Raw genomic sequence first — 19,145 nt, forward strand, 5'->3', positions numbered from 1 at the left:
ATTACACACAGCAAGATCCCGCAAACAGCACTGAGGTGAATGACCAGTTAATCTGTTTTGATTGGTACAACTTGGCTAAGACACATTCAATATGAGGGACTTCAGTTACGTGGAGAGACTGGAGAAGCTGGGATTGTTCTCCTTGGAACAGAGGAGGTTAAAGGGAGATTTGATAGAGGTGTTCAAAATGATGAATGTGGAACTCGCTACCATATGCAGTGGTTGAGGCAGTTAAAGATGCATTTAAGGGGAAGCTAGATAAGCATATGAGGGAGAAAGGAATATGATATGCTGATAGGGTGAGGTGAAGTAGGGAGGGAGGAGGCTCGTGTGGAGCATAAACACCGGCATAGACCTGATGGACCGAATGGCCTGTTTCTGTGCTGTGAAGTCTATGTGTGAGGGGTCCTGATAGAGTAAATAGAGAGAAACTGTTTCCACTGGCAACGAGAGGACACAGATATAAGATAATTGGCCAAAGAGCCAGAGGGGAGATTAGGAAAGAAATTTTTACGCAGTGAGTTGTTATGATCTGGAATGCGCTGCCTGAAAGGAAGCAGATTCAATAGTAAATTTCAAAAGGGAATTGGATAAATACTTGAAGGGGAAAGATTTACAGGGTTATGGGGAAAGAGCAGGGGAATGGGACTAATTGGATAGCCCGTTCAAAGAGCCGGAACACGCACAATGGGCCGAATGGCCTCTTTCTGTGCTATAAGATTCTATGATTCGATGAATATATTAGCAGGGCCACTGATTAATAGGAATATAGGAATTGTTAGTGGCTGAATAAGTCAAATTGTGTTTTTAAAACAAAGCATTTCGGGCAGTGCAGTGGTTTTGGCAGTGCCACTGACCCTTTAATCCCATGGGCTTCAATTTTGCTAACAAGTCTATTTTGTGGCACTTTATCAAATGCCTTTTGAAAGTCCATATACACAACATCAACCACACTACCCTCATCAACCCTCTCTGTTACCGCATCAAAAAACTCAATCAAGTTAATTAAACACGATTTGCCTTTAACAAATCCGTGCTGGCTTTCCTTAATCAATCCACACTTGTCCAAGTGACTATTAATTTTGTGCTGGATTATCGTTTCTAAACTGACTGGCCTGTAGTTGCCAGGTTTATCCTTACACCCTTTTTTGAACAAGGGTGTAATATTTGCAATTCTCCAGTCCTCTGGCACCACCCCTGTATCTAAGGATGTTTGGAAGATTATGGCCAGCACCTCTGCAATTTCCACCCTTACTTCCCTCAGCAACCTAGGATGCATCCCATCCGGACCGGGTGACTTATCGACTTTAAGTACAGCCAGCCTTTCTAGTACCTCATCTTTATCAATTTTTAGCCCATCCAGTATCTCAACTACCTCCTCTTTTACTGTGACTTTGGCAGCATCTTCTTCCTTGGTTAGGACAGATGCAAAGTACTCATTTAGAACCTCGGCCATGCCCTCTGTCGCCATGTTAGATCTCCTTTTTGGTCCCTCTCTTACTACCCATTTATTGTTTATATGCCTATAGAAGACTTTTGGATTCCCTTTTATGTTGACCGTCAGTCTATTCTCATACTCTCCCTTTGCCCCTCTTATTTCTTTTTTCACTTCCCCTCTGAACTTTTTATATTCAGCCTGGTTCTCACTTGTATTATCAACCTGACATCTCTCATACGCCCCCTTTCTCTGCTTCATCTTACTCTCTATCTCTTTCATCATCCAGGGAGCTCTGGATTTGGTCGTCCTCGTGGGAATGTACCTAGACTGTCCCCGAACCATCTCCTCATTAAAGGTCGCCCTTCGTTCATCCGAATCAAATTCACATTTGTCATTAGTCTTTGTGTATTGAACTTTATAGTCGGTGACTGCTTCGGTTCTTAGTCTCTGTAAGAATATATACAAGTATATCTACATGTTGACTGAATCTTAAAGCAGGTTAAATGTAATATATTGATTAGATGTAGTAAATTGTGTTTGTCATAAAATCTATGGTAAAGGCAATTTAAAACAAAATTGTTACGATTGTGCTAAATCTCACTGCGGCCCAGTGATGTTAAGCCCAGTGTCAGGTGATATCCAGATCAGATCTATGCTGCTTCAACACTGGCTCTAAATCCTTCCACAGCAGCTTATGCTTTACATTGCTTGACCAGCCTGCGAGTAATCTTTCTTCTGTCACTTATTCCACAAGAGAGCAGCAGTAGCCAGACCCTCCTCCAGTGTATGAGCTGCCACAACTCCACAGACAGTTGCGCTGGGAGCCTGGCCCTGCTGTTGCATCGAGTTACATCGAAACTACAGCACAGAAACAGGCCATTCGGCCCAACTGGTCTATGCCGGTGTTTATGCTCCACACGAGCCTCCTCCCTCCCTACTTCATCTCACCCTATCAGCATATCCTTCTATTCCTTTCTCCCTCATGTGTTTATCGAGCTTCCCCTTAAATGTATCTACACTATTCGCCTCAACTACTCCTTGTGGGAGCGAGTTCCACATTCTAACCACTCTCTGGGTAAAGAAGTTTCTCCTGAATTCCCTATTGGATTTATTAGTGACTATTTTATATTTATGGCCCCTAGTTTTGGTCTCCCCCACAAGTGGAAACATTTTCTCTATGGCTACTCCATCAAACCCATGATCTTAAAGAACTCTATCAGGTCATCCCTCAGCCTTCTCTTTTCCAGGGAAAAAAGCCCCAGCCTGCTCAATCTTTCCTGATGGGTATAATCTCTCAGTTCTGGTATCATCGTTATGAATTTTTTTTGCACCTTCTCCAGTGCCTCTATATCCTTTTTATAATATGGAGACCAGAACTGTTCACAATACTCCAAGTGTGGTCTAACCAACGTTCTATACAAGTTTAACATAACTTCCCTCTAGAAATGAACCCCAGTGCTTGGTTTGCTTTTTTTATGGCCTTATTAACCTGCGTCGCTACTTTTAGTGATTTGTGTATCTGTTCCCCCAGATCCCTCTGCTCCTCTACCCCATTTAGACTCTTATTATCCAAGCAGTGTGTGGCCTCCTTATTCTTCCTACCAAAATGCACCACCTCACACTTATCAATATTGAAATTCATTTGCCAATTACACGCCCATTCTGCAAGTTTATTAACGTCTTCCTGTATTTTGATGCATACTTCCTTTATATTAACTACACCCCTCAATTTGGTGTCTCCCAAATTTTGAAATTGTAATTCCGATTTCTGAGTCCAAATCGTTGATGTAAATTATGAACAACAGTGGTCCCAGCACCGATCCCTGTGGAACACCACTTCCCACCTTTTACCAGTCTGAGCAGCTACCCTTAACCCCTACTCTCTGTTTTGTAGCCAGCTTGCTATCCATTCTGCGAACTGTCCCCTGACTCCAACTTCTCTGACCTTAGTCATGAGTCTATAAAGTGATACCTTATCAAAGGCCTTTTGAAAATCCAAATATATTACATCAACTGCATTAGCCTACCCTAGATAATTACATTATCTACTCTTTCTGTTACTTCTTCAAAGCATTCAATAAGGTCGGTCAAGCATGACCTTCCCTTCTGAACTCCGTGCTGATTATTCTTTATTATATTTTCGTTTTCTGGATGTTTTTCTATTACATCTTTGAGTAAAGATTCCATTATCTTTCCTACCACCGACGTTAAGCTAATTGGTCTATAGTTCCCTGGACTGGTTCTATCTCCCTTTTTAAATATCGGAATCACATTATCTGTCCGCCAGTCCTCTGGCACTATTCCCTTTTCTAGTGAATTGTTATATATATGTAATAGTGCCTCTGCTATCTCTTCCCTGACTTCTTTTAATATTCGCGGATCCAATCCCCGTACAACAACGGGTGTTTCCGCACGACACAATAATTAGCGGGTGTTGGTGTGATACAATGGCGGTTCATTTGTTGCTGCCGCACCTTTTCGGGAGGGGTTGAAGTTATTTATCCTCCCTGTGGGCCGCCTCAATCAAGGACCTCACGATTTGATGTAGCGTCCGAGATGTCGCAGGAAGTAGTCGTTCTCTCAGTGGGGAAGTAAGTTAAAAGTACCAGCTCCTGCGAGCTGTTGCCTCGTGCTGAGCCTTGACTGATGACAGCTGATGACTGTTTCCCACCCCCACCGCCCCCGGTCACAATCGTACCATTCACCGGCAGAAAGTACAGAACGGGGTCATTCGATGCGCCAACGTATTATGCATTGGCTGATAGGCGAGCAATTACCATGAGCTATTGTGCATTGACGGGGGTCGAAAACAAAGAGAAACGATAGACTGTATAATTTACACCTAAACTGTATTAAATAGGAAGATACAAAAACAGAAAACAGAGAGTAGGGGTTAAAGGTGGTTACTCAGCCTGACGGAAGGTGGGAAGTGGTGTTCCACAGGGATCCGTGCTGGTGTAGCGCTCCCAGATATCTCAGTGAAGCAGCAACATCGAAAACAGGAGCAGGAGTAGGCCATTCGGCCCTTCGAGCCTGCTCCACCATTCAATATGATCATGGCTGATCCTCTATCTCAATACCATATTCCCGCCCTCTCCCCATACCCCTTGATGCCTTTTGTGTCTAGAAATCTATCTAGCTCCTTCTTAAATATATTCAGTGACTTGGCCTCCACAGCCTTCTGTGGTAGAGAATTCCACAGGTTCACCACCCTCTCCTCATGAGAAATTTCTCCTCATCTCAGGATACGGGGTAGGACATTGAGGACCGAGACTGTGACCCCTCATTCTGGACCCCCCAGCCAGGGGAAACATCCTCCCTGCATCCAGTCTGTCTAGTCCTGTCAGAATTTTATACATTTCAATGAGATCCCCTCTCATTCTTCTAAACTCGAGTGAATACAGACCGAGTCGACCCAATCTCTCCTCATGAGACAGTCCTGCCATCCCAGGAATCAGTCTGGTGAACCTTCGCTGTACTCCCTCCATGGCAAGTTTATCCTTTCTTAGGTAAGGAGACCAAAACTGCACACAATACTCCAGGTGTGGTCTCACCAAGGCCCTGTATAACTGCAGTAAGACATCCTTGCACACTCATCGCTGACCACACATGGCGGTTACACGTCACACCCACACTTGCAAGTGCACTTCCTCGAGAAGCAGATCACATCCATCTATGGTAACGATCAGTGGGAAAACAGCTGATGAGGTCTTCATATCCAAAGAGTATTTAAGGTTTAATTTTACAGAGAATGTGCAGCACAGAAACAGGCCATTCGGCCCAACTGGTCTATGCCAGTGTTTATAGAATCATAGAAGTTACAACATGGAAACAGGCCCTTCGGCCCAACATGTCCATGTCGCCCAGTTTATACCACTAAGCTAGTCCCAATTGCCTGCACTTGGCCCATATCCCTCTATACCCATCTTACCCATGTAACTGTCCAAATGCTTTTTAAAAGACAAAATTGTACCCGCCTCTACTACTGCCTCTGGCAGCTCGTTCCAGAGTTTATGCTCCACACGAGCCTCCTCCCTCCCTACTTCATCTCACCCTATCAGCATATCCTTCTATTCCTTTCTCCCTCATGTGTTTATCGAGCTTCCACTTAAATGCATCTATGCTATTCGTCTCGATCACTCCTTGTGGTAGCGAGTTCCACATTCTCATCACTCTCCTGGTAAAGAAGTTTCTCCTGAATTCCCTATTGGATTTATGAAAAGCAGACAGGGGGCCTCAATATATCTGACATTGGTACACCCACAGCTTGTACATGTCAAATGCCACAGGAATAGATTCTTACTGAGCCGTTAAGGTGACACGATTAACTTGAGAAAATTACTGTCAGTAAATTAAATAAGTTGCAATTATATTGTAACTATATCAATTGCAGAGGCTTCTTAAAATGTGTTAATTTAAGTCATTGTTGACATTTTATTTTTGTAAGGATTGTGGTTTGGACCAGTCTGGTCGTCGACACAAGAGAATGAAAGCTTTACTTAACCTTTTTTTCCAAAGTTGCAGATTCAGTTGTTTGCTCCAATTTTAAAAATATTTATTCATGGGATGTGGGCGTCGCTGGCGAGGCCGGCATTTATTGCCCATCCCTAATTGCCCTTGAGAAGGTGGTGGTGAGCCACCTTCTTGAACCGCTGCAGTCCGTGTGGTGATGGTTCTCCCACAGTGCTGTTAGGGAGGGAGTTCCAGGATTTTGACCCAGCAACGATGAAGGAACGGCGATATATTTCCAAGTCGGGATGGTGTGTGACTTGGAGGGGAATGTGCAGGTGGTGTTGTTCCCATGTGCCTGCTGTCCTTGTCCTTCTAGGTGGTACAGGTCGCGGGTTTGGGAGGTGCTGTCGAAGAAGCCTTGGCGAGTTGCTGCAGTGCATCCTGTGGATGGTACACACTGCAGCCACTGTGCGCCGGTGGTGAAGGGAGTGAATGTTTAAAGTGGTGGATGGGGTGTCAATCAAGTGGGCTGCTTTGTCCTGGATGGTGTCGAGCTTCTTGAGTGTTGTTGGAGCTGCACTCATCCAGGCAAGTGGAGAGTATTCCATCACATTCCTGACTTGCCTTGTAGATGGTGGAAAGACTTTGGGGAGTCAGGATGTGGGTCACTCGCCGGAGACTACCCAGCCTCTGACCTGCTCTTGTAGCCACAGTATTTATGTGGCTGGTCCAGTTAAGTTTCTGGTCAAGTTTCTGGTAATGCACTTGAATGTCAAGGGGAGGTGGTTAGACTCTCTCTTTTGTTGGAGATGGTCATTGCCTGGCACTTGTCTGGTGTGAATGTTACTTGCCACTTATCAGCCCAAGCCTGGATGTTGTCCAGGTCTTGCTGCATGCGGGCTCAGACTGCTTCATTATCTGAGGGGTTGCGAATGGAACTGAACACTGTGCAATCATCAGCGAACATCCCCACTTCTGACCTTATGCTGGAGGGAAGGTCATTGATGAAGCAGCTGAAGATGGTTGGGCCGAGGACACTGCCCTGAGGAACTCCTGCAGCAATGTCCTGGGGCTGAGATGATTGGCCTCTAACAACCACTACCATCTTCCTTTGTGCTAGGTATGACTCCAGCCACTGGAGAGTTTTCCCCCTGATTCCAATTGATTCCAATTTTACTAGGGCTCCTTGATGCCACACTCGGTCAAATGCTGCCTTGATGTCAAGGGCAGTCACTCTCACCTCACCTCTGGAATTCAGCTCTTTTGTCCATGTTTAGACCAAGGCTGTAATGAGGTCTGGAGCCGAGTGGTCCTGGCGGAACCCAAACTGAGCATCAGTGAGCTGGTTATTGGTGAGTAAGTGCCGCTTGATAGCACTGTCGACGACATCTTCCATCACTTTGCTGATGATCGAGAGTAGACTGATGGGGCTGTAATTGGCCGGATTGGATTTGTCCTACTTTGGACGGTGTCCGCAATGTGAAGATGGGACTTCGTCTCCACGAGGACTGTGTGATGGTCACTTCTACCAATACTGTGATGGAGAGATGCATCTGCGACAGGTAGATTGGTGAGGATGAGGTCAAGTAGGTTTTTCCCTCATGTTGGTTCTCTCACCACCTGCCACAGACCCGGTCTGGTAGCTATGTCCTTCAGGACTCGGCCAGCTCGGTCAGTAGTGGTGCTACAAATAGTTTTTGTTTAACGCTAGGTTTAATTTCTAACTAATTTATAACACCCCACACCCCAACTTTTTGGTTAGCCTGACTCATCTTGCCTCTGAGTCAAAAGGTGCTGGTTATCTGTGCCCCAATCCAGCCCTTGAGCATATCCTCTAGGTTGATTCTCCTGTGCAGTACTGAGGCAATGCTGCATTGGTGGATATGCCGTACTTTAAAACAGTGGTTAACAACAACAACTTGCATTTATATAGTGCCTTTAACATAGTAAAACGGCCCAAGGCGCTTCACAGGAGTGATTATCAGACAAAATTTGACACCGAGCCACATAAGGAGATTTTGGGACAGGTGACCAAAAGCTTGGTCAAAGAGGTAGGTTTTAAGGAGCGTCTTAATGGAGTAGAGGTGTTTAGGGAGGAAATTCCAGAGCTTAGGGCCTAGAAAGCTGAAGCTGAATGGTGGGGCGCAGGGAATCGGGGATGCGCAAGAGGCCGGAATTACAGGAGCGCAGAGATCTCGGAGGGTTGTAGGGCTGGAGGAGGTTACAGAGACAGGGAGGGGCGAGGCCATGGAGGGAGTTGAAATCAAGGATGAGAATTTTAAACTCGAGGTATTGCTGGACCAGGAGCCAATGTGGGTCAGTGAGTACGGGGGGACTTGGTGCGAGTTAGGATACAGGCTGCAGATTTTTGGATGAGCTCCAGTTTACGGAGGGTGCAAGATGGGAGGCCGGCCAGGAAAATTCAGGTCCCGTCTCGACCTATTCAGGTGGTTGTTAAAGATCCCATGGAACTACCTGAAGAAGAGCAGGAAATCCTCCCAGTGTCTTGAACAAACACTGGCACAAATAAATTAACTACTCATTCAGCTCATTCCTATTTAGTGATCTTGCTGTGCACAAAAAAGTTGAGCTTGCCTACAAAATAAATGTCACTGTACTTCATAGCAATTTATTGGATGTGGTGTAACCCTGTATGTCATGGACAACTTGGGAGGTAAATACAGAAGTTAACCCTGTAGGAGGTCGAAAGCTACAAAATGAACTCCCCTGGGTAGACATCACTAATACTAACATTCCAAGCTAACAGTAGGAGTCTGCTATTGACACCTGGTCAGCATAAGGAGGAGAATTTGATCTTTGGTATATGAGAACAAAAAGCTACTTTAATGGGAGACTTCAATCAACCCAAACTAAACTGGGAAAAACCCAAGTGGTTTGGAGTGAGAGTTGGTGCATGTAATGCATGACTACCTCTTGACCAGGTGTCAAGGGAGCCCTGAGAAATGATGGGTGACTGGGGTTTGGTATGGGCCAGGATACCGACAGTAGAGTTTTGGATGAGCTGAAGTTTGCTAGAGGGTGGAATTAAGATGGACAGAATGGCCTTCCTCATCTGCAATTTGCATCTGTAAATCAAGGGGGCAGAACCTTAAAATTAGAGCTAATCCATTCTGGGGTGATGTCAGGAAGCACGTCTTCACACAAAGGGCAGTGGAAATCTGGAAACCTCTCCCCCAAAAAGCTGTTGAGGCTGAAAATTACAAATTTTGAGATTGATAAGATTTTTGTTAGGCAAGGATATTAAGGGATATGGAACCGAGGCGGGTAAATGGAGTTAAGATACAGATCAGCCATGATCTAACTGAATGGCAGAACAGGCTCGAGGGGCTGAATGGCCTCCTCTTGTTCCTACTATCCTGTGATCTTAAGGGGAGCACTTTGAATGGTTTCTGAGTTGCTCGATAAATGAAATGTTTTCCCTTTCTCAAGGTTACTAAGTTTAAAGGATAATAGAATGCACCCAATAATACTGAACATTTCTCTGTATCATTATTTGTCGTTTAAACAATCAGTTTTCAGAGATTAAGATATCTTCCAGGTACTCGAAATGAATAATTAGTTGCTTTTATATACATTAGGATTGTGGGTGGATGCAGCTTTCGTTCGGGATTTGGTTTCCTCTGCCTGTGGCTGGATCAGGGCTCAGCAACACTCGCAATTAACTCGCTGTCCTGCTGTGCAGAGTCTCCAAAATGATTGACAGCTGAAAGATTTTGATTGGCAGTTCCCCCCCCGCCCCCCCAAGAGATCTGCGTTAATTATGAGTTGGGAAGATTCGGCACATTGGTGATACAACTCTTGCGCCGAGACAGTTTTGCAGGACCGGTTGCTATGGTAATCGGGAGCCCGTGCCAGGTCAGTAAGGCTGCAGACGCACAGCAGCATCCGAGATTATTGCTTTCTTCCCCTCTCAGTGGGACGTTGCCAAATTGCAATTTAAACATAATCCTCTCTTAGAATTGTACAATTAGTCCCAATCTCCCGCTTTTTTCTCATAGCCCTGCAAATTTTTCCTTTTTAAGTATTTATCCAATCCCCTTTTGAAAGTCACTATTGAATCTGCTTCAACCACCCTTTCAGAGGTATAGAGTACAAAAGCAAGGAAGTTATGCTAAACCTTTATAAAACCCTGGTTAGGCCCAAGCTGGAGTATTGTGGCCAATTTTGGGCACCTCACTTCAGGAAGGATGTCAAGGCCTTGGAGAGGGTGCAGAAAAGATTTACTATAATTGTACCAGGGATGAGGGACTTCAGTTATGTGGAGAGACTTAGAGAAGCTGGGGTTGTTCTCCTCAGAATAGAGCAGGTTAAGGGGAGATTTGATAGAGGTGAACAAAATCATGAACAGTTTTGATAGAGTCAATAAGGAGAAACTGTTTCCAGTGGCAGAAGGGTCGGTAACCAGAGGACACAGTTTTAAGGTGATCAGCAAAAGAACCTGATTAACAAGGGAGTCAAAGGTTATAGTAGGCAGACGGGAAAGTAGGTTTGAGGTCACAATCAGATCAGCCACGATCTTATCAAATGGCAGAGCAAGCTCAAGGGGCCGAATGGCCTACTCCTGCTCTTAATTCGTATGCGACATGAGGAAACTTTTTTTTAACACAGCGAGTTATGATGATCTGGAATGCACTACCTGAAAGGGCGGTGGAAGCAGATTCAATAATAACTTTCAAAAGGGAATTGGATAAATACTTGAAGGGAAAAATTTACTGGGCTATGGGGAAAGAGCAGGGGAATGGGACTAATTGGATAGCTCTTTCAAAGAGCCGGCACAGGCACGATGGGCCAAATGGCCTCCTTTTTTTTTTATTCGTTCATGGGATGTGGGCGTCGCTGGCGAGGCCAGCATTTATTGCCCATCCCTAATTGCCCTTGAGAAGGTGGTGGTGAGCTGCCTCCTTGTACCACTGCAGTCCATCTGGTGAAGGTTCTCCCACAATGCTGTTAGGAAGGGAGTTCCAGGATTTTGACCCAGCGACAATGAAGGAACAGTGATATATTTCCAAGTCGGGATGGTGTGTGACTTGGAGGGGAACGTGCAGGTGGTGTTGTTCCCATGTACCTGCTGCTCTTGTCTTTCTAGGTGGTAGAGGTCACGGGTTTGGGAGGTGCTGTCGAAGAAGCCTTGGGGAGTTGCTGCAGTGCATCCTGTGGATGATACACACTGCAGCCACTGTGCGCGAGTGGTGAAGGGAGTAAATGTTTAGGGTGGTGGATAGGGTGCCAATCAAGTGGGCTGCTTTCTCCTGGATGGTGTCGAGTTTCTTGAGTGTTGTTGGAGCTGCACTCATTCAGGCAAGTGGAGAGTATTCCATCACACTTCTGACTTGTGCCTTGTAGATGGTGGAAAGGCTTTGGGGAGTCAGGAGGTGAGTCACTTGCCGCAGAATACCCAGCCTCTGACCTGCTTTCGTAGCCACAGTATTTATATGGCTGGTCCAGTTAAGTTTCTGGTCAATGATGACCCCCAGGATGTTGATGGTGGGGGATTCGGTGATGGTAATGCCGTTGAATGTCAAGGGGAGGTGGTTAGACTCTCTCTTGTTGGAGATGGTCATTGCCTGGCACTTGTCTGGCGCAAATGTTACTTGCCACTTATAAGCCCAAGCCTGGATGTTGTCCAGGTCTTGAAGCAGTTCGAGCCCACATGCAGCATTATCTGAGGGGTTGCGAATGGATCTGAACACTGTGCAATCATCAGCGAACATCCCTATTTCTGACCTTATGATGGAGGGAAGGTCATTGATGAAGCAGCTGAAGATGGTTGGGCCTAGGACACTGCCCTGAGGAACTCCTGCAGCAATGTGCTGTACTTACTATGATACTATGATAACAATTTGCTGTGTAAAAAAAATTCTCATGTTGTCTCTGGTTCTTTTGCTAATTATCTTAAATCTGTGGTCCCTGGTTACTGACCCTTCTGCCATTGGAAACAGTTTCTCCCTATTTGCTCTATCAAAACCCCATATAATTTTGAACACCTCTATTAAATCCCCCTTAGCTTTCTTTGTTCTAAGGAGAACAACCCCAGCTTCTCCAGTCTCACCACATAACTGACATCCCTCATCCCTGGTACCATTCTAGCAAATCTCTTCTGCACTCTCAAGGCCTTGACATCCTTCCTAAAGTGTGGTGACCAGAATTGAACATAATACCCCAGATGGGGCCTAACCAGTGATTTATAAAGGTTTAGTATAACTTCCTTGCTTTTGTACTCAATGCCTCTCTGTTGCAAATAATTTTCACTGGGATTTTCTGTAATTGTCTTTCCACTGCTGATGATGCTGAATTTTGCTGGGATACGATTCCGGGGAGGTGGGGGGCGGTAGCGTTGCCTGGTATCTTCAACTTGCTAATGCCTACAGGATATTCAACCATGGGAGCATCATAGCCATGCCCAATCCTGTCTTCAGCTGACATGCACATATGTGAGCTACACGGGGGTTGGGGGCTAGTGATCAGGAGCTGAAGCCCACCTCATTTTCCCTCACTAACTGGCAACAATCGTGTGCGTGAATAAATGACAAAAGGGATGATGGTGCAAGGCAAGGAGGGCTGTAATGGCAATGAGGGTGATAATCCCATTCCCACCCTCCTTGCCTTGCAACATCATCCCTTTTGTCATTTAATCACTCCCGCCCTCTACCCTATCACAGACCTTCCCTTTTGTTCTTTCCTCCCCTCCCCCTGCCCTTTCCCTGGCTCTGTACTTGCTTAAAAACTTTAACTCTAACATCTTCCAGTTCTGACGAAAGGTCTTCGACCTGAAACGTTAACTCTGTTTCTTTCTCCACAGATGCTGCCTCACTTGCTGAGCTTTTCCAGCATTTTCTGTTTTTATTACCTTCTGTATGATGCGATCTCTGCCCCAGTCAGGAACCGGGTCCAGCTCTCTCTTGAAGGCGAGTAGAGTAACAGAAATTTAAAGCAAGCCTGTATAACAAAATCCAAGTGCGATTATAGAGTGAAGTAAAATTCACTGGAATGATGACGAGTCAGAAAGCTCACAACATCAAATTAAGTGATTTTTTGCATCAGTATTTTGCTCTTTGTTCTAAAATGGACCTTTTCCATGTTGATATATTTTAGTGGAAACAGTTTAACATTTAATGCAATATCAGAATTTTCAGTCAAACTCATATTTTGTGTTCAATGGCCCTTGCAAAAGCAGCAAGGAGGGTTGCCATCCCTCCAGGATTGTCCTGGACTGCTGCAAGCAAAAACCCAGAAGAAAAATCTTAGAGGCATTTTAAAAAAAATTATTTGAACTCTTTTGTTTACTCCTTATAAAAATATTGGAGATGGGAAAAAAGGCTGTTTGACTGACAGTCAAGAATCATCCAATCGGGTAACAAAGTGTCTGTTCACTTTCCGACAGGGCTTGGGAAGGTGAGGCATCGTGAGGATGGGCATGTCGGGCGACCAATGGTGGGAGAGTGGGGGTCAGCAGGAGGCCATGTGATAAAACCTCCAGGAATATGTCCAACCAGAGATGCCGACCCTAGCTGCAAGACTGACTCATTTTAAACACGCACTTTGCTTGTTGCTCAGCCTCCCACTCCTCCCGTTCAGGTAAAGGCTCAAGTCTTGTACCTAAATAGACCAAAGTATCCCAATTACTGGTATTCCGGCATTTTACCCCTAGTATTTACGAAACGGGAAAGGGGGTGATTCTCCGACTGCCTGGTGGTGGTAAGGAAACTCCACCCGTCACCAGCGCGTGTCGGAGAATCACCAGCGCGTGTCGGAGAATCACCAGCGCGTGTCGGAGAATCACCAGTGCCTTTTTGCCTGTGGCGCTTCGATACGTCTCGGTGCGAGACGAGATTCCCAGGGCTGCTCCATACGTGGGAATTTTAGGGACATGGCCACCGAAAGAGACAGCATAGATGTTGGAAATCTGAAATAGAAACAGAAAATGCTGCAAAAATGCAGAGTAGATGCATTAGCATCTGGAAAGGGAAGACAAGTTAATGCTTCCGGGTGCTGACCTTTGTTAGAACAGAGGATACGAGCATGTTTATTTCATCAGTGTTACAACCACTGTGTAAATACTCCCACTTGACCTTTACCGATGCTACTGTTACTGGGCTGTGTTACTGTGGGGTAACATTTTGTTTACGGCTCCAGTTGTGAATGCACTGAATATCTGATCAGCCATGATCTAATTGAATGGAGGAACAGGCTCGAGGGGCTGAATGGCCTACTCCTGTTCCTATCTGCAGTTTGAAATGGCCCATGTCGATAGCCAATTACAGCGTGTCATGGGCATGTTGTAATGTGGCGTGCAGGTCGGTTAAAATGATGACTAAATTCGGTCTAGAGTGACCAATCTTACTTGCTGCTGGCGATGGCACACATCTATCAGTCGGCCTTGTACAAGGATCCTGCCACAGCAGTGTCTGTGCGCATCGCTGAAGTAAGGGGTATGATGCAGCATCAGAGTGTGTATCTGCACAGTTTCAGCCGTGGCTCAGTGGGTAGCACTCTCACCTCTGAGTCAGAAGGTTATGGGTTCAAGTCCCACTCCAGAGACTTGAGCACATAATCCAGACTGACACTCCCGGTGCAGCACTGAGGGAGTGCTGCAGTGTCAGAGTTGCTGTCTTTTGGATGAGACGTTAAACCGAGGTTCTGTCTGCCCTCTCAGGTGTCACTATTTCGAAGAAGAGCAGGGGATTTGTCCTCTATGTCCTGGGCCAATATTTATCCCTCAACCCAACATCACTAAAACAATTATCTGGTCATTTATCTCGGTGCTCTTTGTGGGATCTTGCTGTGCGCAAATTGTTTCCTACATTACAACAGTGACTACACTTCAAAAAGTACTTCATTGGCTGTAAAGCGGTTTGGGACATCCTGAGGTGGTGAAAGGCGCTATATAAATGCAAGTTCCTTCTTTCTTTTGCACAGGCCATTAACCTGTTGTCTGGCCTTTGCTGAAATGCAAAGAGGACAGAGTGTAGGCCCAGAGTTTGGTGACGTGGAGGCTGTAAAAACAACCTCAAATCACAAAGGACAAAGCTTTCAGAAGGTTAAGTGTTTATCTACAATGCCTCCATTTTACAACTTGATTTGACAGCAGGAAATGCAATACTGACAATTTTACAAAAACATTTTTATATATTTATATATAAAAACACTTTCCGAGATTGGCGAGTGGCAGCATGAATCTGAGGACACAAATTCCAAGTTATTTGCACAATTTAACAAAACTGAACCATGACTGTTTAAATTTACTGTCTGATTTTCTTTACTTTATACAGTGGTCACTTGGTCAGTGTGCTTTATAAACCAAATATGAGGTGGTCCAAGACCGATCAGTCAGAGCCAGACCAGGCAAACTAAAAACCCACTCAAAGATTGTACACTATTAACAAATAATACAGAAATGCCCTCACTTCCTGTGAATTTTTCTTTATATTCCAGACCTCCGACCCTTTGCTTCGTAAATTTTAAGATATTATGCGTCTGGCAAAAGCAAAAGCAGGGTTAACAAGTGATTGCAGTTGTTCCTCTGGATCAACGTACTGCATGAGAATGAGGTTTAGTGTCATAGGAAGTGACGTACAGCAACATCGCAGGTGCTTGAATCGGGGCGACAGCACAGGTGCAGCAGTGTGGTGGGTAAGATGGCCACTTGCTGGGCAGGTACTTCTGCTGGCTGCAGGTGAGGGAGTCCTGGCATTTCCTTGCTGGTTTTCTGGGTTGAACGTCCAGTGGAAATCGACACTCTCACCCCGGTGAACACAAAAACTGGCACTGTTGATTCTGCCTCACGGTCAATCGACACTCGCTTGTGCAAAGAGTGAATTAATACTATGGATGTGCACAACTCAAACTGAGCCAGGTTTAGAGTATATGAATTGAAAATAAGAGGCGAGACCTATAGTGCTTCCAAATACATGGGTTTGAGTCGGACTCCCAACTTCGATGGACCCTAGAGCTTGTCCTTATTGGGGCAAGTCTCGCTCTTTGTCATGGCTGGGGGAGGGAGGGGTGGGGGGGGGGGGGGGACAAATCCACCCCAGGAGAAGAAAAGAAAATCACTGGGAACCCCACCTCAGCTCATCACTGTTCAAAGTGCAGAGGCGCAGTCTGCAGCTCCGACTGTCTCTCCCTCCTGGCTGGCTGGAGGGGGAATGGATGAGGGAAATAGAAGGGGACAGGGTGAAAGAAAAGAAAATACCCCACAGTGCAGTCACCAAGCAAGCAACATGTAAATCGAGTGTCCCCTCCAACAGTTCAAAACAAGGCTGTTGCAAATTGCAGTAAACTAGTGTAAACTATGACATTAAACCAAAACGCACAAGATTGTAAATCAAAACATTCTGTTCCGTGTCGATGGAACTAAAACATGGAACTAAATCACAGTCTAAACTCCATTTACACAGTTTCAGATTCCAATAGTAAGAGTGTTAACCTTACTGTTGGTGAGTAAATTACAGGATATTTAAAATTACAGATTTAAACACTTTAAGTTAATAAATTACCGTAATAATGGTTTTCTAAAAGTTCACACAGGCGTAAACTTCACGTTTCATGTGCTGCTCAATGTTGGAAGGTTTTTGAAATATCTTATACAGAGATCCACTCACACATGAGTAATAGGTGATAGAAGCCATGCCTTTTCAGGCACAGCTGACTTCCGTTGACGGGGAAAAGTTAGACAGATAAAAGTATTTATTACCAAGAAACAATCTGAAACATCGCTTTCAAATCAGTAAAAGGGAAACTGCAAAAAACGATCCATTTCTGGAGCTTACCCGCAAACACAACCTACTGCCAATCAGCCCGTTCTACCATCGGGTACTTTTGGGTTGTCAAGAAATCCATCTTGCAACATTCTACAGTAGAATCTCCATTATCTGCAGACCAACTATCTGCCTTCCCAGTTATCTGCCAGAGTTTTCACAGGATAAAGTCTTGTTGTCTCATCACATAACCCACTCACACCAATCTTCTGTGCGACACAAAGTAACCTCACAGCCCAAGGAAGGGTCAACACAATTTCTGTCACCTTATTCTTACGCTGAGGGAATTATTGTACCCAAGACCAAGATTTGGGGAATCTTGATTGTCTGCGATTATGCTGATAATGGAGGTTCTGCTGTACTTTAAAAGACCTAACGGTCGAAGACCTAATGGAATTGTTTGACTCCTTACCAACATCAGTCAAAGACACTGCAAATCTTCTCACCCAAGGTGAAAGGAGCAATGGTTGACATTGGCACGCACTATACCACCAAAAATAATTTAAAAACAAGCATCAGTCTATCCCTACTGGAGTCTACTTGGTCCCAATTTAAAAGCCTCTATATTAAATGAATTATAGGGCCTCTTCTGGCTCATTGACCCATAATTGGAAAAGCTGTATAAAATGAACTGAATTCCATCTGCCTTCAGTATTGCGTGGAATTTCTTTCACAATGTTTCGTGAAGATGGACATTCCTTGTTACTTTTTCCTTGTGTAATGGCTCAAATATTTGTGACTGAATAAAACAAAGTTTAAAAAAAAAGACGATAAAATATTTCAAACCCCGAACCAATAGGAAGTTGAACCAATCCACTGCGTTGGCAAGCTCTGGTCGCCAGGCAGAGGATGAGGCTTGCCAGTAAGATAGTGAAATGCATCATTTTTTTGCGAGAGTGTACATACAGCACCCTTTAAACACAGCATAATTACATCAAATACACCACACTCCATTCATCAACATACTTACAATTTGAGAAACTTAATTGCATTCATAGTAATTGAACCTCAGCAGTGTCCTGTGGCTGACACATGTGGGCACTTATCTTCAGCAGTTTGTAACAGCTTTTGTAAAACAGTCTGTGTAGAAAAGTGATGATGTCCCTTTAAACAATTGTATAAATCGAATCTGGGCGTGAGGGGGCAATCTGCTACTTAGGCTTTAGCTGCAAAGTGTTACAAGTGAGATTAAGGAAATAGTGGTCATTTGAATTTTTTTACATGAGCCTGGTCCTACTGTACACAAATGCCCCTCTTATTTGTTGGCCTTTAACAGAAGGAGTTGTTGTCTAGTAGAGTCCACCTGACTTGCCAGTTTCGCTCAGCATCACACTGTTGCGTGGAGTCCATCCGCAGCCCATTAGAGACTTAAAAACCCTTGCTGAAGAAAGGAGTAAACTCTTCAATACAGAAGCTCCTTAGGGAGCCAATCAAACGCAACTCTCTTAAGGCGACCTCTTTCCACGCCAATTGTTGTGAGAGACTGGAGGGGGGGGGGGGGGAGGAGGGGGGAATGGTGGGGAAAGAGAGGAGTCCTTAATGGGACCTCCCTTAATAGTAGTTCCAACATACTCTTCATCGTGATCTTTCTGAAGAATAAGAGGCATTCTCTCACTTTGAACTCTTGTGATCTCTTCAATCAGAGACTGACCTCTCTTGAGAGCCAATCAAAGCTGAATAACGGTTATGAACCGCAACACTTCAGGAGAAGTAAGCACAGGTTTGGACTGAACACCACCAATGCCTTGAGGAACCAATTATTGCTTACAGACTTGACTCCTTCTGGTCCTCCTGGAGAAGCCATCGTAGCACGGAGATGGAAATATACAATGATCTTCACAAGCATCCAGTAAACGCTTAAACCATAAGCACAGCCTCCCCACAGGGCCAACAAACCATCAGCAATGTTGAATGCTTCCATCTTTACCCCTGGAGACCCAATCAGTACTGAGAAGGAATAGACTAGGCCCTTAACAAATGAATGACGATGAGACTGAAATTTCAGCTTGATCTCCCTGGAGAACTGTTTGAAGCACAGATGCAGGAGTTTACCCTTTGTTGCGTGTCTGCCAGCTACCTGTTGTTCTGGAGCTCTTCTCTCAACCACGTGGGCAGTGTCTGCCCCAGTTTATACAGGAGTTTTGAAAGCTCTATGTTAGTATCCCTATAGTATTCTCTCAAAAAAGCTCGAGACTGCGGAAAGAAAAAGAAAGCACAATGACTGTTACGATCATAAAGACTTTGAAATGCAATTTAATAAAACATCAAAAGGAAGCCAACACTGTACTTGTAGCACGGCACTGTGGCTGGATCAACAACAGAAAGGTAAACGAAAACAATCCCACTGATTCACAGAGACTACTAGATCTAGCAGTCCATCCAATAATTGACGAAGGAAACTCAGACAAGTTCCAGCAATAGACAGCCTTCTGACTCCAAGTCAATCCCCCTATGAAGGCAGTGGCTCATACTGGGGT

At 44.8% G+C, this 19,145-nt stretch overlaps 1 protein-coding gene across 3 annotated transcripts in view; it reads right to left on the minus strand.

The window, feature by feature from the left end:
* Nucleotides 1-15,017: 15,017 nt before the first annotated feature.
* Nucleotides 15,018-19,145, minus strand: part of ndst1b (N-deacetylase/N-sulfotransferase (heparan glucosaminyl) 1b) — a 213,374-nt gene continuing 209,246 nt past the window's right edge. For all 3 annotated transcript variants that reach the window (XM_067995982.1, XM_067995984.1, XM_067995985.1), the window contains one exon: nucleotides 15,018-18,861. In XM_067995982.1, coding sequence (XP_067852083.1) covers nucleotides 18,742-18,861 — 120 coding nt within the window. In that variant the 3' untranslated portion in view covers nucleotides 15,018-18,741. The remainder of the gene's footprint in view (nucleotides 18,862-19,145) is intronic.

This window comes from Heptranchias perlo, chromosome 14 (genome assembly GCF_035084215.1).
Source record: "Heptranchias perlo isolate sHepPer1 chromosome 14, sHepPer1.hap1, whole genome shotgun sequence".
NCBI lineage: Eukaryota > Metazoa > Chordata > Chondrichthyes > Hexanchiformes > Hexanchidae > Heptranchias > Heptranchias perlo.